The following is a 20,988-nucleotide window of genomic DNA, read 5'->3' as shown; positions in this document are numbered from 1 at the left end:
ACGCATATACCCTCAACTTCCATCTCTGTATTTATTATTCCAAAACAAATTAAAAGGTCAATTGCTCAAAAAAATGTATCTATACTAAAATAAGTCTAAGACAGTTATTGTTTGTCACTGGGTTGCCAAAAGGCCTAGAGAAAAATGTCCTTCATCAGCTGTTATTTACCAGGGGATGGGATTTACTTCTGTTCTATGAAAATCATCAAACTACCCATTTCTACCAATTAAACCTTTGTTAAAGTGACAGGAAGATAATTTTCTCCCAGCCTACTAACTATTTATAACTAGCTGTTTATAACACCAGATTTTTTTGGAACCGCAAGAAACTATATGTGTGTAATAACCTCAAAAACCTACCCAAACAATTAGTCGACAACATTGCTAGCACCTTGCTCATTGATTTGTGACTCATCAAATACCATCACACTTTAATGTATTTACTTTTATTTATATATCTGGAGAATTTAAACACCACCTTTCTGCCCGTGTCAGCACCCAAGGCGAAGGCTTTTTCTGCACAGCACAAATAAAACATTTTGAGGGCAGGAAAAAAGTGTTTTGGGGCGAAACCCCGCACAGTTCTTTCCCAAAAATGTTTTGAAAGCATTTTATTTGTGCTCAAGATTTTTAAAAAAAAACATATACTTGTGATCTTTTCCCTCCAAGGCAGGTTCAAGATGTCTTCTGCTGCTGTGCAGAGAGCAGGGAATTTTTTTATTTTTCCCATCTGACTGAGCTTCCACTTTTGTTTTCTCCACAGCTTTGTTTTCTTCTTCATTTTCTGCCATTTCGGGGATCCTCCATGCCCCCCACCATTTGCTGAATGTTGTTCCCCATGGATAATTCCTCAGCTGGCATCGCAGCCACACGTTATTTCAGTGTTCAAAAGAGTTTTGTTTTCCATGAGGTGTCTTTGAAGCTACAAATACCTCATACAAGAATCGGCTGCTATTCACACATCGAGTCTTCATAGCTTCGAAAACACGTCACAGAAAACAAAAACAAAAAAGGAAAAGAACAGGTGCATGTCATCAACAGGCAAAACTAGCTTTATTCATGAACTTTAAACAGTGAAATAGTGGCTGGTTGCGATGCAAGCAGAGGAAACTTCTGTGGGGAACAATATACAGCAAATGGATGGGCATTTTCCCCACAGCCAAAACATCCCCGGGGGGAAACCAGGATCATACATACTGGGATGTTTCCATCTCGGTTCCTCCCTCCACACGGCAGCCCATCAATGCATTCAGGCCGGGAGGAAGAACTCCAAGTAATTATGCATGGCCCCCGGTTTACTTTCATTTTCCTAGTCGACGATGCTGTGCATGCGCGAACTGTCCCGTTTTTCCGCCGTTCTGATTGGCTGCAGCCGTTGAGGTGGGGAAAATAAACTGGCCCATCTCCCGCAGTGTTTGCATGGGAGCGGGAGCGGCATGTTTTTTTTAAAAGCAACTGCCCATTTTATTGTTTGTTGAAAGGTGCGGGATAAAGGAAATCTTGCGGGGCAGGGCCGAGTTAGACAAGGAAGCCATGCGGAATTTACAATTTCTGCAAGATATTTTATTTGTGTTGTGCAGAAAAAGCCTCAGTTTGACCATGGCAGACACCAACATCTTGTAAAGGGACAGCCAGAGGCGTAGCTACAATGGGGACATCCGGGGACACGTGCCCCGGGCGCCACCTTGTGGTGGGCGCAAAAATTGCAGGTTCGTTAGTGGCTTTTTCTATTTTTCAGGTTTTTTTTCATTTTTGGCCTGCAGGGGGCGCAGTTTTTAGGCTAGCAGCACCAAAATTTCAGACTATTGTCAGGTGACTCTCCTGATGATACCAGCCAAGTTTGGTGCAGTTTGGTTCAGGGGGTCCAAAGCTATGGACCCCCAAAATGGGTAAGACCCATACTACCCATTGTTTCCAATGGGAGCTAATAGTAAATGGGGCTACCATTTTGAGGGTCCATAACTTTGGATCCCCTGAATTAAACTTCACTAAACCTAGGTGGTATCATAAGGATAGTCTCCTGCTGATACCACCCAGGTTTGGTGAAGGTTGGTTCAGGGGTCCAAAGTTAATGGACCCCCAAAAGGGGTGCTCCATCCCCCCATTGTTTCCAATGGGAGTTAATGGTAGATGGGGCTACTCCTTTTGAGGTGGTCCATAACTTTGAACCCCCTGAACCAAACTTCACCAAACCTGGGTGGTTAAATCAGGAGAGTCTTCTGAAGATAGCCTAAAAAAGTTTGAAGTACTGTTAGCTTAAACATTGCTCCCCTGACAGGCACCCCTCAAATTTTCCCCAGGTTCTCTCTTTAAATCCACCTCCTTTGGAATGGATTTAAAAGGGAAGGAATCTGGAGCTCCCCTAGATTTAAAAAAAAAATTGAAAGTATTGTTGAAGGCTTTCAAAACCAGATTCAACTGGTAGTTGTGAGCTTTTACAGGCTGTGTAGCCCGTAGTCTGATAGATCTTGTTCCTAACGCTTTTGCCTGCCATCTGTGGCTGGCATCTTCAGAGGTGCATCTGACAGAGAGAAGTCTGTTATAAGAGAAGGCTGGACACAGTGTATAATAGACTTCTCTGTGTGATACACGGCTGGAAATACCAGCCACAGATGCAGGAGTGAAGGCATTAGGAACAAGATACTAACGGCCACACAGCCCAGAAAACCCACAACAACCAACATAGAAAATGATGCTGTTTTGGGGTGGGGGGAATCTACCCTGAAACAGCATCACTTTCAATGTTGCTTAAACTAGGGAGCCCAGAGCCTCCCTTTAAGGTGGATTAAAAAAGAGAATCTGGGCTCTCAGTAGTTTTAAACAATATTAGAAAGTGATGCTGTTTCAGGAGTGCGATTTCCCGCGTTCAAAAAATAGCATCACTTTCAATGTTGTTTAAACTAGGGAGCCCTGGGTGTGTTCAGATTTGTGTGTTGGGGCATGTTCTATAATGTGATAGTGACTTTGAGATGACCTGGTGCAGAAAAATGTTGTTTGGTCGTGGTGGGGGAGGGATGCTGCCCAAATGGGGGGGGGGCGCAAAACTCAGATTTTGCCCCGGGCTCCATTTACTCTAGCTACACCCCTGGGGACAGCTACTTGGGAGTCAGCCCCACTGAATGCAGTGAGATTTATTTCCAAGTAAGCATTAATGTAAGCTTGCTGGAGGAGTAAGGAGAATTACAGGGGTGAGGATCTCTGGCTACCGCCAGTGATGAAAAACCACACAGAAAAACGGGTTGCAAAAGTTATTATATGAACAGGGTTGCAAATGGTCCTTCAGGGGGAAAAAATCCTGCCACTTTAATAAAGCCTTAATGTACTGTTAATTGCCAGGTGATATTCTTTACCTCCATGCCCTGAAAAGCATTAACAGCTTATTTCCACAAATTAAACCTCTATTAAAAGGACAATACTTGTTCTCATGATTGTTGGCAAATCTAATTGTGAACAATGAGCTTCCAGTAGTGTGTCCCCCTTCTACTCTATCTTTAATGTGCATGGCACAAAAATACAATAGGTGCCACTTTTCTTTCCCCAAAAAGGCGGAGATGGTTTCATTTCTTGAATATCTGCCTGCTTGCAATGAAATTGTTAAAGCTTTAGCAACCCTGCTTGGTAAAGTGAAGATCCTTTTTCCTTTACCTCTAAAACAGTCACAAAATGTGTTTCCAAGATGCCAGATTCAATAGAAGTTAAGCTTTTAGCTCAAGGCTTCAATTATCTAAACAACTTGCAACCTTATCTCATTCATACTTTCTTGGAAGTAATCCCAGTGAGTTCAAATGGCTTCACTCCCAAATAATGGTGTCTAGAACTGCTGCCTTAAACTTTCTGATATAGTGATGCCGACCATTCACAGGTGAAGTTGATCCTTCACTGTTCCCTCTGAAGTCTTATACCTAGGGAGTGGGATAGCTATCACTGGCCCTCTGCAAACTAGCCTCACAGAATGTTAATTACTTGGAGCAGCCAGGAAAAGGGTAGAGTGTATAAAAACACCATTAGTGAGTGATTTTGACTTTCAGCAGGACTGAGAAAGTAAAACAAGAGCCATGTGGTGGTTGAAAGGAAACAGCTGTTGCTTCTGGTGTTTTCTGCTTATTGGGATAGCTTGTCTTAATCTTGGGGAGTTCTCCTGGCATGTGTCAACACCTCAGTGGTTTGCAAACCAAGCGCTTAATGGTTTAAAGCAATCATATGTTTCATCTTCTAGAAAATCCTTGTCTGAATCATTGCCTAGCTTTGTACAGCCAGTTGCTGTGCAGTGCCAGGAAACCCAAATGGTGGTAGTGGTCTATAGAGATCTGTTTGGGACAGGCCAACTGATCCAAGCAGATGATTTCAGCCTTGGCCCACAAGGCTGCTATCATACTTCCACTGGTGCCTCTGACAAGCTGGTGGTGTTTGAAGTGGGGCTTCATGCATGTAGCAGCAAAGTACAGGTAATGTGAAGTTCATATGTAAATGAGATATAGCTTAATTTCAAATTGAAGTAGTGTTGTGGGGAAGATGGCTGGCTCAATGTTTGGGTCTTCTGCTATTCTATTGCCTTTGCTAGCACTTCATAGATGTCCACTGAACATATGTTCTAGTATTCTTTTTGAACACATATTCTTGTATTCTTTTTGGTCAACTTTGTTGATTTTTTGATCAACTCCATGTCCAACTTCTAAATTAAGGGTCAAAACAGTTTATATAAATGTTGCCACCCAATGCTCTTTGATTATGAACCTTCGAATGCTATCCATAAACAGGTTCATGGAGCAGCCAACTTTCTCCTGGCTCACTCAATATACTAGCATGGTTATACTCACAGAAGAACAGCTAGTGCCAGCTACTCCTAGAAGGCTTCGGTTCTTAAGAGCGCATCTTACCTGCCAACAAAAACATATGATAAAGTATTCTTGGAGTCCTCTAACTCTGATCAACTTTTAGGGGTGGAAATTGAGTCTTTTTCCATGAAATATATCTTGGCCTCTTTGGAACATGATAATTGAATGTGTTATTCTCCTGTCACTACTTTTTGCTTCTGTTGCTGGAGATGTATGGCTTTAAACGCACTTGGGGCATTGCTTCTGCTTTTCTAACACTGGCTTATATATAATCTGTATTTACAAGCTGATATTATATATTTATCTGAACAGATCCTATAACTTGCATATCTGAAGCATGCTTATGTAAAATTTCCCTAGATAAATTGAGTTAACCAACTGGGACTGTTCTAGGGGAGAAAAGGGGTTTCATGACTGTTATAATAGACTTGTTTAAAAGCCATTATTGCTACTCTGGAATCCTTGAAAGCCATTGCAAGCAGACATAAAATACTAATGCAGTACAGAAAGAAGAGCAATTTTACAACTATATGTTGCTTCTGCTACTCTTGTTTTCAGGCAATCTAACATGAGATAGCAGCTTCAGACTTTCTAACCTTAGGCATCCCTTCTGCAGTTTTCCTAGGGCCAGCTGGAAATATTATATGGTATACATTCACTATTATTATTTTGATTTATTTCTCACCCTTATTTTGATTTATTCCCCACCCTTTACAGTAGTCTTGGGTTTATAAAGCATTGCACATACTAGAAAACAAATTACCTGAACTTGTATGTAACTTCAAAGTATTAATTGTTCTTCATTCATAGTCCCCTGTTCCCAGAGGCATGTCAGTCTACATTGACTACAGGATTCATCTGTTTTCCAGACAACCTCAGACTCCTTGATCTACCACACAAGTCTGTACTATAATCCAAGCTTTGCAAGCAATTCAATAACAGTGGGAAACAGCCCAATTGTGATTCCTATTGAATGTCATTACCCCAGGTAAGCAGTAACATCTAGAATATTATTCAGTTACCTATTTTTATTAATGAGACAATGAAATAGTAGATTTCTCTCTTAGGAAAGAGAATGTGAGCAGCCGTGCTATAAAGCCTACCAGGATTCCATTTAACTCAACTGTGTCTGCAGGGGATAAGCTGCTCTTCTCCTTACGTCTGATGAATGGTAAGTAGTTTTAAACCCTAAGGATATCAGCTGACAGGCCAGCAGGAATGATGGTGTTTTCTGTTTACTGTGTGTGGTTACAGATAACTGGAGTGCAGAGAGAACTTCCACTGGATATCGGTTGGGTGACATTCTCCATATTCAGGCAGATGTCTATGGTGGAAACCATGTACCTCTGAGGCTATTTGTGGATAGCTGCGTGGCTACACAAGAACCAGGCAAAGACTCCACTCCAAAATATGCGATAATTGACTTTCATGGGTAAGATTAAAGAACACTGGCCTGAATTGCATAGAAGGACTGAATTCTCAATATATGTGGTGGTACTGTGTAAAATGGTCCTATGTGCTACAAAGGGAGAGAGAAATAGCTCAGCCTCCCACTGTCCCAAATAAGTAAGTGGGTTTAAAGCATTTAACAGAAAAACTGATGAAGCTTACAGGATTTCTAGGGTGGTTCATGGAGAGGTGGCAAGTATCCAAGTCTATTTTTCTAATGTTGGGTTATTGACCTGTTCTTGGCTGACTCCAAGATGTAGTAGATCAAAAATGATCAGGCATTCAGTCCTATATACATTTGGTCATATGCAAATCCTACAGAACTTGGTTGGGCTTATTTTTGTTTGAACACACATAAGATTGGACTGAATTTAAATGGGAGCCTCAAAGCTTAAAAAAAAAGACACTGGAATAATGTTCCACTTCAAAAATCTGTGAAACATGATCTTTGGTTCTAGATGCCTTGTAGATGGGAGAATATATGGTGCATCATCAGCCTTTAGAATGCCAAGATCCCAACAGGAAACACTCCAGTTCACAGTAGAAGCATTCAGATTTGCTGGAGACACAAAAAACACGGTGAGAGGATGCCTTGTATGCCACATAATCTCCAGAGTACACTAAGACAATAGTCATTTTCACTACAATCCTGTTTAAAATCCTGTTTAATTTTCATTCCTTTTCTAGATCTATGTCACATGCCATTTGAAAGTCACTGCAGCTGATGAGGAGCCAGATCTCTTAAATAAAGCTTGTTCATTCAACAATCAGAGGAACAGGTGAGTACTGTGAACTGGGGTATAATAGGAGTGGTAAGATTTTGAAGGGATCTGACTTTTTAATGTAATATCAGTTGGCTTCCAGTAGAAGGCTCCAAGGACATTTGCAGTTGTTGTGAAATGGGGAACTGCCCTTCACCCAGAGGATGGTCCAATGCAGTCAACCCCAGCAATTCTGCTTCAACGAGGGAGAAGAAACTAATGTTCAGTAGGCCAGGTATGTTCACAACCTTACTGCTGCCACAGTGGGTTAGCTGGGTAACAGAATAAGAACTTCAAGAAGTTAATGCATGACTTAAATTAAATTTTCAGGGAATGTCCCTCTCCAAGCCATGTCTGGGGATACTGAAAAATTTTATTTTTTTTTTCAAAATTTATACCCTTCCACTCTCATAAGGGCCACCAAACAAATGATGCTAACAAGATAGTGGTGTAGTGGTTAAGAGCAGGTGGACTCTAATCTGGAGAACTGGGTTTGATTCCCCACTCTTCCACATGAGCAGCAGACACTTATCTGGTGAACTGGATTTGTTTCCTCGCTCTTACACATGAAGCCTTCTGGGTGACCTTGGGCTAGTCAAAGTTTTCTCAGAACTCTCTCAACCTCACCTACTTTTCAAGGTTCTGTTAGGAGAGGAAGGGGAAAGGGGGTTGTAAGCCACCTTCAGAAAGGTGGGGGATAAATCCAAACTCTTCTTCTTCTAAATCAGGGGTCCCCAAACTTTTTAAACAGGGGGCCAGTTCACTGTCCCTCAGACTGTTGGAGGGCCGGACTTAAAGAAACTATGAACAAATTCCTATGCACAAATGATTGTAAAATGTTTGATTTCACCTTTCAGCCTTTCTGTCATGGTCTATTTTTAGAACAGTGACCAAAGTATGTCAAGTACAGAGTGGGCTCCAAATATTGTTGGGGAGGCTGTGGAATACCTTCCCCTGTAAAAAAAAAAAAAAGCAGAACTTTCCCAATGAAGCATTCCATCTAACCCAGGATCAGGTATCTTCCTGGGTTCTTTCCTCCCTAGCAGCCAGCAAGCGATTCGCCAGCCTGGCTGATGCCAATGGGAGTGAGGCAGAACAGAAAGCCTGAGAGCAACACATGGAGTAGTCGAGAGGGAAGGGCGGAGCAGGCGTTGCCACATGTAAGGTTTCCAACTCTGGGTCAGAAAATTCATGGAGATTTGGGGGTGCCATCATGTAACTGCAATCAACTGCCATTGGGGCAGGTTCCTCCTCTCCCTCAAGCCCCCACTGCACATGAATGGAGCCATTGCCGCCATGCCTGGCGGGCCGGATAAATGCCTTCAGGGGGGCACATTTGGCCCCCGGGCCGTAGTTTGAGGACCCCTGTTCTAAATTATCTGACTTGTCCTAAAGGCAGGAGAAACTTGCATGAAGATCTTAAATTATTGCACCTTGGCTCTTAAACATGAGCCTTCAGTATATGCAACACCTGTGGCAACACACATCACCTAATGCATAATGTGTCTTTGCCATAGATTAAAAGGTTTCTTCTTTTTTATATTTTATCCCCTGTTTCTCACTGACTTTTCAAAAGAAGAAATGGTGGATGATCTTGTGGTGGGACCTCTTTCAATATTTGATGTTGACCAGGAGCACCAAAAAGATCAAATGGAAGCAAAAGGTAAACATGAAAGGGTAGTGGCTCTGGTATCTAAATGAAAGGGTAGTAGCTCTGGTAATTCACACTCTTGACTTAAAAAATCAGATGAGTTTAGAGAGCTTCAAAGGATTTCCTACCACTTTGAAGGATTTCCCAACCTGACTAATCCACCCAACAAGAATAGCACATAGTCTAAAGCCATTACTGGGAATGAAGGATAGTCTTGTGACAGTTTCAGTGTATTTGTAGAAATGGATTTTTATTTGGTCCTTGAAAAACAGTCAGCAAGTCATAAAGCAGCTGCACCTCACAGGAACACCTCTGTTCAGAGTGGGGGGAAAAACTGCTGCTTTCAGCAGAAATATTTACTCTAAGCATACACACTTGCTCGAGTTCTATCCTATGAGCATTTACAAGCCATGTCTCTATTTACCAGCTCACTGTGGTTGTGTTTAAAATGCTTCTTAAGATGATGAACACCTTCGGTGCATGGTGTGAACTGGCCTTCTGGAGTACAAAGTTGTTGTGAAAAAAATTCATATTATAAACTTACAAGCAGGTACATATATTGCCTGATTCTAACTGAATCTTCCTCCATTCTACTGCCTTCATCCATCCCACCGGGCTTTGTCCATATGGGCTCCACAATTTCCTCTCCCCACCCCCACCCACACCCACACCCACACCTTTCTTTGTTTCACCATCATAAAAGCTGGTTGGGGTCAGCCCTGTTATCCCTCCGCCTTGGACACAAGCTTTCAAACAGATTTTGAGTATAGCAGGGAGAAGGCTCACAAGTGTAGCATTTTATATAGAGGCTGCAACAGAACCAGTACCATAATCCACTAGTGATACAGAATGACTTGCATTCATGTGGGTGGGCTAGAAGGTGGTCTGGAGACTAATTTCAGGTGTGCAAAGTAACAAAGCGAGCAGTGTTGCATTACCCCTCCTATTGAATCACTATTTATGCAAATTGCAAAGCCACTAATCTACATTGAGCCTCTAAAAGTATTTTGAAAACACTGTCTGTATGTGTACTCTTACACTATAAAACCCCGTTGAGTGAGCCAGGAAATGGAAGAATTAGCATCTTGCATTGTCATCCTTTATCTAAAGGCATTCCTACTGTGATAGAAGTGGAGGCTGACTCTGCAATTGGTCCCCAGTTTATCCTCCAAACAGATAAAGAATTAAGTGAGCTTCTCGTCTCGGAAACTGTGACATCAAATGGTAAGTTTCTTCAGGAAAATTAATAAGGCCTCAAAGTGGGGCAGCTGAAATGTCTGACACCTATTGGTATTACCTGCTTTCTTTCACCACATTGAATTGGCATCATAACTAGGGAAACACGAGCAATATTACTTATTTCTGATCATATTATGTGAATCTTTGCTCCTTAGCAGAGGTCCAAGGGAGATGTAAACCAGAGGTGTCAGGGCTAAACTAACAATATGGACATAATAGCAAACATAAAGTCAGTAACTGATCACCATTTACTGTACCTCTTGTGCATTTGCGCTTGCATAATCTTGCACATGTTCTTCTCTTCTCCTCAAGCAGTCTCTTAACACATATCGGTGATTGATTCCAGTCTTTCAATTCCAGTAATTTTGTTCAAGCAAGTTTCAATTCCCTTTATTATAGATATGATGCTAGATGAAACATATGAGAATGGTTTTATGGATGCCAAGATGAGTACTGGCACAGATGAGAGTTCAGGAGACTTAACAATACTGGGGAAAGGGACCAAGATGCCATTGCAAGGTATGGATTCAACAGCAGCTAAAAGCGGCGGCAGAGGGGTGGGGGTGGGAGTGAGGAGTAAACTGGAATGGGAGATCCTGGATCTTGCCTTGAATATTCTTCCTTCCTCTTAGGTAGAACATCTGAGAAGCAGTCTTTCCAGGAGAATTTTATGGCCATAGCAGCTGGAACTCTGATGCACGTCCTGCTTAGATATATCTTTTAGGCACTGTCTATTCTTCTGCTGTATACATATAACAATAAACAAAATTAGCATTGCTATGGTTTTTTTCTTATAGCTGTGGGATTTAAAAAGGGTCAGGAAGCAGCGAAACGTAATGCAGGAGAAAGTACCCAAGCAGCAACAACACAGAATAAAAAGCAATAGAGTCGCACTAACTAAGCTAAACATTTTATCAATGCTATGGCTGGTTGCTCAGAGCCAACACAGGGTTCCCTATGGATAACAGGAAGTTAAAGGAGTCCTTCATCCCCTACCCAGCTTTCTGTGGATCCAGTTTCCACTGAAGACTGAAAACAAGGGGAAATCCTAGCTGTCAAAATATTTATGCAGAGAGAAAGTTGGACCTAAACCAAACAAATGGATTTCTCCAATCCCACACAAATCTCTCATGTCAGAGGTTATTTTTACCAATCAGAACCATATAAGATATAGTTCCACCCCTATCAAGCGCTTAACAATGGCAATGAACTTCTGTGACAAATAGATAGTCTGGTCCAAACCATTATCCCAAAAGTCTGCCAGGATGGTTCAACGTGGAATGTAAGTGAATACTTCGTTCTCTAGGGATCTAAGGTCACAGATACAGTAGGTAGCACTCTTGAGCCTTGGGAAATTTTAGAATTTATGTCACACCAGGCTTGACTGAAAATAATTCCTAAGGCAGGAGGGGAGAACATTCTGTTTTCTTCTTGTAGGCCTACAGTGAGACTAGCTATTGTTCCAGATAGGGTTCCCCATTTCTCACTCCCAGTTCCTATTTATTCCTTCTGTGCCAGTGGGAGAAGACAAAAACAAATTGGTGCAATATCATTTCATCATTTCCAGGTAAAATCTAGGCATTATGTCAGTCTGCTCTATTAATTGCTAGAAACACAATGGTTTTACCAATTCTGACCCCCTTTCCATATCCCCTTAGACTCCTGCTGATTGTGAATGAATGGATGGCAGCCGTTTCTTGACTATACCTTTGGTAAAGGAGTGCATTAGAAAAGAAAGGATGCTCAAGGTTGAGATATGCAAAGCAGTAGTAAATTTTGAGCCAGATGTGTGTGAGAAAGAGATTTAAGGCCAAAAGAGCGGTGATACACAGGCCCTGAATCTCATCTATAAAAGAGAAATTGTACAATTCTACCTCCAAACTTGTATTGTAGTCATACAGGCAAGAGAATAGGGATTTAGCCCTTCCACAGAGCTTTAGGCTTCCTTTATTATTAGCATTTTAAAGGGGAAAAGATGTGTCTGTCAAAATCCCATCTTTTCTCCACTCATTTAAAATGCTAATAAAACATAAGGTACTGCAGGTGGGTTGAAGAGTTTAATTCCTCTGCTTTTGATATGTCTAGGGTTTTTATCAGTTATTAAACTCCAAAGTCCCAGCTGAATAATGGACCTAAGAGGTGAGAGGCAGAGGTGGGATCCAGCAGGTTCTCACCAGTTCCCGAGAGTGGGTTACTAATTATTTGTGTGTGCCAAGGGGGGGTTACTAATTGGGTCCGCTTTTCCATCTCCACGTCCTTGACTCCCCGAGAGGCATACTGCCTTTGAACGTGAAGGTTCCATATAGCAATTGCGACTAATAATGTAACTCCCTAAACTGGGCTAATCCCTTTCAGGTACTGCAATTCATTGATTCTCAGCCTTTCGTACCTTTTATCTCACCAGTCTCTATCAAAGAACCTGTGTGTTTCACCATTGCTGTGTTCAGATTTGTGAGTTGGGGCATTTACTATAATGTGATGATGATTTAGAAATGACCTGGTGCAAAAAAAATTTGGGGGGTCGTGGTGGGGTGGCTGCCCATGGGGGGGGCATCCAACTCAGGTTTTGCCCAGGGCTCAGGTTTGCCTAGGTACGCCTCTGCCCCCTTTGCTGAGGGGGGGCTGGCGAGGGAACCTGTTACTAAAATTTTTGGATCCCACCACTGGTGAGAGGTATAGTGAATCAAGTATAAAATGTACGTGGCTACAGCACCAGTTTCAAGAGGCAGAAGTCAAGAACACAAAAGGTTTTCAAGTTATATAGCAGTTTATGAAGTCATAAAGTCAGAATCATCAGAGCATCATCAGTGAGGCCCACATGTGAAGGCTGCTTTGTGCAATGCATGTTCAAAAATATGAACCTTGGTACTCCCCTGGGTAGAGATTTAATATTGTAATGTAGCCTAGGTCAACCTAAGGTGTCACCCTGGCACCATGTGATACGCTGTTCATTCCAGAGACTGGGGGATGCTTTGACAAAACAATATGTGGTTCTTATTCTTCAAATGCATTTCAAAGCTTCCTTGGCAGTATTACAACTGGAAGAAATGCAATGGGGACGATGGAATGTCTGCCAGCTAGTCAAGGTCCCAGGCCTGGTTTTGCAACCATGTTTGTTATGCTAAGCAAGAAGGGGCATTGTAGAATTTTATGGCTGTGCTAAATGTAACCACGTGACTTTAGTCAGAACATCTGGCAAACAGAAAAGCAGAGATCTAACACAGATTTAAGAAACATTATGCTGATGTGTGGTTACAATTGTTTCTATGTGGCTCATCTTCCTAGGAGCATAGAGCAACCTCTTTATTCTTTTATTATTTATTTATTTATTTATTTATTTATTTTCTAAACCGCCCTCCCCCTAGGGGCGGTGAACAACAATGATAAAACAACTTAAAAACATACCATAAAAACTGATTCACAATAATAAGAATAAAAACCAGAACCATATCTCGTCAGATGGCGTCATCCTCCCCCCTCCCTACCTTTATGCCCACGTGAGGCCAGATGAAATGGCAGCGATGTTTTTAGCCAGGCTGGCCAAATGCCTGGCAGAACAGGTCAGTTTTACAGGCCCTGCAGAAACTCTGCTTGTCCCGCAGGGCCCTGATCTCCCTTGGAAGCCTGTTCCACCAGGTAGGGGCCAGGGCTGTAAAAGCCCTGGCCCTTGTAGAGGCCAGCCTGACAGCTTTTAACACCATAAGGAGGATGTCTACCAATTCAGTGGTGCCTGGCTAAGTTCCAGCTTTCTCTGGGATATATTCCAGTAGTTTACATTTAAGAACCACAAACTGGATGAATAACTGGCATTTATAATAACATAACCGTTCTGTTCTACATTTCTACTGCATTTAACTTGTGTGTACTAACAGGTACCGAAGAGAGAGGGCGTACAGAGGACAGGGAAGTGATGCTCATGAAGGTAAAGTGACCAGAAAGTCATCCTGGGTTTAAAGCCACGAAAAATCATTCTGAGTTTGACACCACACGTTCCACAATGTATGCATGTGTGCCCAGTCACTACTTAGCAACTAATGGATAACTGTGATCTCTGTCTGAGCTGGCTCTTAATTGGTGCATAATTTAAGTACTACTGTCTTTCAGCACAGTGAAAAGAAACCATATAATTAAGTCTGATGCACTGATACTTTTGGGAGGGAGAAGGGTAGTGCTTTTGTGATGCAGCTATAGCTAGCATTTTGCCATAGGCTATAGCTAGTTGTTGAAAGCAATCATACACAGGCGAGGCCTCTAGAAATCACTTATATAACCTTGTAACATTTTCAGGCGTGAACTGTTCATGGTCTCTGTTAACCTATGCAGGATTGGTAGCTCTTTAAAATACACAATTTTCAAGCTCTGATCTGGTTAGGGATATTAATCTGCTAAATTAGAAGTTTATTTGTTTTATTCATTTATTAGTTTAATAACCCAGCCTCTTGCATCAAGATACCGTAGTAGATTCAGAGCAGTTCATGACAAGCAATTTCACATTATAAAAACACACTGTATTTACAGTATCTGTTCCTTGGTGGCCCAAACCAATAGATCATAAATAAAATCAGAGGGAAGGAACAGATCAGAAAAAGCTAAAGGGGGGTTTGGGAAACAATGCAGAAAGGGAAGGGAAGAGGTGAAGGAAGGGAAAAGGGTAGAAAGGCCAGCTAAGATAGAAAGCAGTGTTGCCCTCCACCATAGGCCTGGTGGAGCATTTCCATCTTGCAGGCCCTGCGAAATTGAGTCAAGACTCACAGGGCCCAGATTAAAAGTATATGGTGTTTGAAAGACATCTAGTTTCATATTTCTCCATGGTAGTTTTCATGTACTGAGCACTTCTTGAACATTGCACAGGGGAAGGCGTTTAACCCATTTATTATACTGAGCCAAGGTCTTATTAAAAAGAGCTTCGGTATCCCTTACGGAATCATATTAATGTGGATTTAACATAAGCGTTACGGATATAGACTCCAAAGCAGCTTACTAAACAGTGTCTTTTGTCATGAACTAATTTATGTGCCTTTAAATGATCTAATTTCACAACAAAGAACACAAACATACGTGTTTGGGCAACAATGACCACCTGGATGCTGTCCACACAATGGTGCCCAGCAGAAATAGAACATCTTGGGGACGTTTTAAAAAGATCTGTTTTGGCTTTTTGTGTTCCCATAGTGAGGAGATAACAAGCATTGCCAGCCAAAACAGGGTGTGTTTTTTTCTGTCTGCTGGCCAATAGATCTCTGGTGAACTTCAGAATTGCACCTGCCACTTTGTGTGGTCCTGCAGAGATTCTCCTGCCTCAGTTTCAAATATGTGCGTATTCTCTAATTGTGATGTCGTGGCTTTGCAGACATACCCCTCAAAAACAAAAAAAAGGAAAAAACAAACGTGTGTGGGATCACTAGGCAAAAAACCTTATTCCCCATCCTACATTAAGGGAAGTGCCTTTCCATTGTTGGAAGGGATATTACGCATCTTTGGAATCCATAGAAATCAGCTGTTGCTGACAGCAAAATATATACAGACTTCTTGTAGTTTAGGTGAAGATGGCTTGGTAAAGAATCACAAATCCTGAAAGGAATGCAGATGACTGCAAACAGCAAATGAAAAGTTAGTTTTTCTTTAAATAGGTTACCAAGATGGGAAACAATGGAAGAAATGTTCAACCAAGACTTTTGGGGGAGTAACTGCTATAGTTCAAAGGAAATAGTGACGTGTGATTTGTTCACTGGAACTTGGAATTTTGGCAGGCTCCAGTTTCAGAGTGTTTTCTATCAAATTAGCAAAGTCTGCATTTTGCCATTGTTATGTTGGCTAAACTGAAGGATTCATTTGTCTGCTGAGTCGTCTATTCTGTGCCTGTTAACATCTGGCCACATTTTTTATGTAGCAGCATTGGAAAGGGAAAGAAAACCTACAACAATAGTGCTGGGAAATGAGGACAAAAGAAGAAAAATCCTCAGCAATAAGCTTATTCTAAAGCTTATTGAAGTCTAATACCCTTCAGCCTCACAAAATATTTTAAAATGGAAATGATATTGTTTAAATGTGTATGTTGAGGATCTTGAGCTGTAATATCCTTCAGTGAATATTCCCTGGACTGATGTTCTAAGAAAGCAAGAGCAATTGCAGCCAAAATCTCCTCCTCTTTCCATCCTGCTTCAGGAATTTTCTTCACTGGCACTTTATCTCCAGCCAGAGTTGGGTTTGTTGTACGTATAAACCAGCCAGATAAATCAGCCACAGGGCTGATGCTTTCCCTATTCTGAGTCAAGTTGTAATTTGTACCCATGTTGTAATTTGACTTTGCTTGTTCTTCCCTCCGTCCAGTTTGCATCCCAGCAGTGACTATTCTCATCTATTACAATTCTTTCTCTCTTAAAAAACAACTAGCTACAGATTACTAAAGGTCTCCTCCAGCCTGTTCATCATTACCTTATCACCATTATAGAATTCAAAATGCAGAAGTGCTTTCATGTGAGACATACAAACTCTGACTCTGATTGATTCATTGGAAGACAGATGTCTTGTCACCTTTCATTTCCCCCTTTCTAGGGAATGTCAGCTTTATAACAGTTTTAAGTGACTCATCAGACATGGCTTTTTAGTCAGTAACTAGTTGTGGAATCTTCTGGTTTTCTTCGTCCAAAAACAAACTCAGGAGCAGAATGTGTAAAGAAGTAAGAAAACAATTATCTAAGTTTTATCCTGGATTCTTAATATAATTGGTTACAAAAAATAAACTTCTTAGTAACTATTAAACCATATTATCTGGACACAACAAGGTTATCATGGCTGAGAACAGCATATGATTTCATGAACAGAATCTTACTTGCTGACTGGCTACTGGAGAAAAATACTTGATAACAAAGTACCCCATTATCAGGGGTCTGTGACAGTGTATTTCATCTCCATTTGTGGGAGTAAATCTAAATACATTTAAATTGTTTTTAACTATTGTTTGGTTTCGATAGGGAACCCAAACATTTAGTGCAGGGAAGGGGAGATAAATATAACAATTTCTACTACCTCACTAAATTTACAAATCCCTGAGGTAAGAGAGAGACCCTACCAGTTACAGTGAGCTAAAATGGGAAGACAGTTGTTTTGCAGACACAGTGAGGCCTGGACAGCATCTGTTATCAAGCCTATAAAAAAGGTGTACTGCCAGCATATATGGAGAACACTGAAGGGGATGTTTCCACACTGTTTTATGCCAACTGGATTTAAGACCAGAATATCCTCTAGTGAAGCAGAACAATTTCTGGATTCGTGGGCCAAGCAACATTTCAAGCTGGAGTTTAATAACTGAATTTTCCAAAGTGTACTTTGGCCCTAAAAAGCAGACATAAGTGCATCAGAGCATAGTGCTGGAGGAAGGGAGGTTAACTCTTGTATGTATGCTGTTTCCCCAGAAAATGGCCTCCCTGGGAACTTTTAAGCCCTGATATTGGAGCTTAAAGCAATGGTGGAGGCCTCTTTCAGTGGTGGAAATGATATATAAAAGAACAGTTAACTCCTTGGCACCATAACCCAAGTTCTATTACCCGCACCACTACACCCCCCCCGACCCAGAAATTCTATTGACATATATGCTGTGGCTATCTATCAGCATACAACAGATTGTGTCTCTGTTCTTGAGCTATAGTTGTCAGGGAAGAAGCAGTTGTTTTTTGAAAGTGTCTTTTGATGCATGGCTGGACTGTAATGCAATACTAAAGCAATAATCGTTGCAGCATTATCTGATTAATTGTGGACTTGAATATCCGGAGGCACTAGACTGAACTGAGAGTTGGCAACTCTATCAGCAAGGTAGGAACTGGAGGTGCTCTTTCCTGGGCCACTAAACATGTGTTTACAATCCGTAGCCGAATAAGAGACAATTTACATTTGGAGTGAGAGTGACTCACCCTTAACCCTTATTCAAGAATCTAACTACCTGTTCCTTTTTAATGGCATTTCTGGAAACTATAAATGAGTCAGCTACCCTTTCATGCCAACAGATCTATTAGAAGTCATTATTAAAATAAGGAATGGCCACCTCTGAGACTGGCTGATCTTCAATTTTTTTTAAGAAAAGGGATTAAGCTGCTGACCAATAGACTCTATATGTTTGATTCTGATGTGCACTAAGACATGTGACCTTCAGAATGCTGCAAATGTGCCTTCCAAAAGTGGGGAATTAATTTCATATCCAGTCCCCAATTTAGACTGTATTAACTGCATGTCCAATAGGAGGAGACACGTCGTCAATCAGCATCAAGGGTGGTCATAGTGATTATTTAATCCTGGGCAAAAGTCTCAGATGGATCCCCAGAATTAGTTCCACACCTTTACTGCCCCCCTTCACTGGAGCTAAGCAAAAAATGGGTCTCAGTCCATACATGGTGAAAAGAAGCCACTGCTGCTTCTGGAAATCAGCTGCCCAAGTCCCAGTAGGGGTGGGCCATGTACTACTTTCCCCACTTTTGAGGGTTGGGGCCATGGGCAATTGGGCTCCCCCTAGCTGCTAGGTTTGGGACAGTTGCCCCTGTTGCTCATTGGCTAAAACCACCCCAATCAGTATCACAAGAACATACTGCAGGATTGGATCTTCTGTAACGTTGCTATTACTTGTGCATAGTGTCGCAGTAAGTAGTTTTGCAACAGGAACAATCAGGATTAGGCCAGCAATAGCAGCCAGTTTACTTTTTAACACATTTTAAGTCCCAGAGACACTGGCAGTTCAAGCTGCAAGCAGGTTTTTCTTCAGCAAGAGTAAATGCAAACTATTCAGAAATGATTCTATACATCCAAAGTGTAAATGAACGACCAGGAGATGCTGACTTTTCTGACACACACAGACACACAATTACCACATAAGTGTTAGGATATGACTTCTTTGTTCCTAATTCAAAAAGGAGGAAATGGAGCGGAGACACGGAGATAAAAGAGTCTTTATGCCAAAAAAATTATCAACCAGGAAGGGATTCTGCATTACAAATCAAACCATTGTTGTAGGTGTCCTACAACAATACATGACAGAGGGCATATGTGGTGCAGTGGTTAGAATATCAAACAAGGGTATCAAAAGATTCTGATCACCCCAACTGCCGCTAAAGCTTGCTGGGTGCCCTTGAGCCAGTTACAGCCTAACCTACCCCACCAAGTTGTTGTCAGAATAAAATGGAGGAAAGCAGAATGATGTAAAGTGCTTTGGGTCCACATTGGGGAAAAAGGCAGGATATAAACAAAGTAAACAATATAAATAAATAAGTTAAACATATAAACAAATGCACAGGGCCACTCATTAAGTTGGGTACTGGCATTTTACGAATGTGTCATCTGATAAAAGCTAGTCTAAGACAGTGGTGGCGAACCTTTGGCACTCCAGATGTTATAATGGACTTACTGAATTCCGCCATCATGCCCCTGGGCCGCCAGCATGGCCTGGATGGGAATTTGGCTATGCTGTCGGGACATAATTGCGATCCAGCTCTGGAGTGCCAAAGGTTCGCCACTGCATCGGTCTAAGACTAAAATTTAATTCCAGTGATGGCGAACCTTTTGGCAGCAGATGTTATTGACTACAATTCCTTATCAGGTTCCCGCCTGCATGGCCAATTGGCCATGCTGGCAGGGCTGATGGGAATTGTAGTCCATAACATCTGGAGTGCCAAAGGTTCGCCACCGCGGATTTAAAATTATGTGGTAAGTTGCATTGACTGTATATTCTCCTAGTATGAAAGGAAGGAAACGCTGGTTTCTGGTTACTAGTTATGATGCATTTGATGCTGTGCCTGGTTTATTTTAGCATAGTAATTCAAAATGGATTACAAATCTGAGAACAATACAATAAAAGTATACAATGAACATTTTTTTAAAAAAAAAAAACACCACTGCCTAACATTTTCACACTCTTTATTTTAAAAAACCCTGCTTCACAATTCTGTCTTACACATTCTGCAGAATGATACAAGCGTGGGAGCATTCCTGAGGTTGTCAGGCAGACTATTCCACCCAATAGGAGCCCCCAACAGAGAATGCAAGGTTATAGGCATGATTTGCAAGGTGGCCCTTTAAGAAGGCTTTGCTTAAATGAACCATGCTGTTGAAGTGGAAGATATTTTTAAAAGTTGCTACAAATATGAGGGTCATAGCCCTGAAGTGCTGTTTAGGTAATAGCCAACACCTTGAACTGCAACCAATATTCAGTGGATTTGGAAGATTAGTACATTTCTGCAACTGCAAGTACAATTGTCTGATAATCACCATGAGACGGGGGTTATTTTGAATAAGGATATAGTTCCTATGCCTGTTTTGAAAAGCAAAGACTTGATCTTAGACTATAAAAACGATAATAAAGTAGGAGAGTGTTTCCTTTCGCTTGCAAATACCTGACTACACCCAGACACAGCTACATTCAGTTTGCTTAAAACGTTCACTATCTTAGCTATGCAGGAAATGCTTATGAAATAAGGGAGTAGCTCCAGGAAATATATATCAATCTTTTGCTTGCCTGATAGAGGTAGAAAAAGCAGAATAAATCATGTGATGCTTTTTTAAAAAAAGCTGTTTGAGTTGCATAAAGTGTAAAGGCTATGGAACAAAGACCACACACGCAAAATAATGCATTTTCAAACCACTTTCACAACTGTTTGCAAGTGGATTTTGCTATTCCGCACAGCTTCAAAGAGCACTGAAAGCAGTTTGAAAGTGCATTATTCTGCATGTGCGGAATGAGCCTCAGTTTTTCCTGTTTGAAAAAGTATAACCATCTTTAAAGCCCTGCTTCAGATATCCCTGCTATCAGAAGCTAGAAAGGTGGCAACCTGAGAGGACTTCTCAGTCCTGGCACAATACTATGGAATTCCCCCCAGGAAGACTCATTTGTTCCCTTCTATCATTATCTTCCACCAGCAGATGATGCCTTTTTGTTTTGTCTGATGTTCCTTCACTGATTCTCATTGACCCTTCTTCCTGTTGGTGTCTTTTTAAAATTGCTTTTTATATATTCTTATGTATCATCAATTTTGCTTCAGTATCTTTATTATTCATTGCCAAGGGGTCTGGA

General features: G+C 41.3%; 1 protein-coding gene across 1 annotated transcript; it reads left to right on the top strand.

Moving 5' to 3' along the window:
* Positions 1–3,845: 3,845 nt before the first annotated feature.
* LOC125440606 (zona pellucida sperm-binding protein 3-like) lies at positions 3,846–10,711 on the top strand. Its single transcript, XM_048510470.1, has 12 exons — positions 3,846–3,862; positions 4,217–4,445; positions 5,705–5,823; positions 5,903–6,006; positions 6,090–6,267; positions 6,743–6,863; positions 6,972–7,063; positions 7,138–7,280; positions 8,622–8,708; positions 9,807–9,920; positions 10,335–10,454; positions 10,568–10,711. Exons 1-12 carry the CDS (start codon positions 3,846–3,848, stop codon positions 10,657–10,659), a joined length of 1,416 nt encoding a protein of 471 aa, XP_048366427.1. The 3' UTR covers positions 10,660–10,711.
* The last annotated feature ends 10,277 nt before the right edge of the window (positions 10,712–20,988 follow it).

Source organism: Sphaerodactylus townsendi, linkage group LG11 (assembly GCF_021028975.2).
Source record: "Sphaerodactylus townsendi isolate TG3544 linkage group LG11, MPM_Stown_v2.3, whole genome shotgun sequence".
Lineage (NCBI taxonomy): Eukaryota > Metazoa > Chordata > Lepidosauria > Squamata > Sphaerodactylidae > Sphaerodactylus > Sphaerodactylus townsendi.
The sequence above is the reverse complement of the archived record's forward strand: the minus strand, read 5'-3'. Positions and strand labels throughout refer to the sequence as shown.

Bases quoted from the DNA above. Each gene is read 5' to 3' on its own strand.
- LOC125440606 (XM_048510470.1), top strand. The intron at 5,824-5,902 runs GTAAGCAGTAAC...TTTCTCTCTTAG, and splicing joins ATTGAATGTCATTACCCCAG to GAAAGAGAATGTGAGCAGCC. The intron at 7,064-7,137 runs GTGAGTACTGTG...ATGTAATATCAG, and splicing joins TTCAACAATCAGAGGAACAG to TTGGCTTCCAGTAGAAGGCT.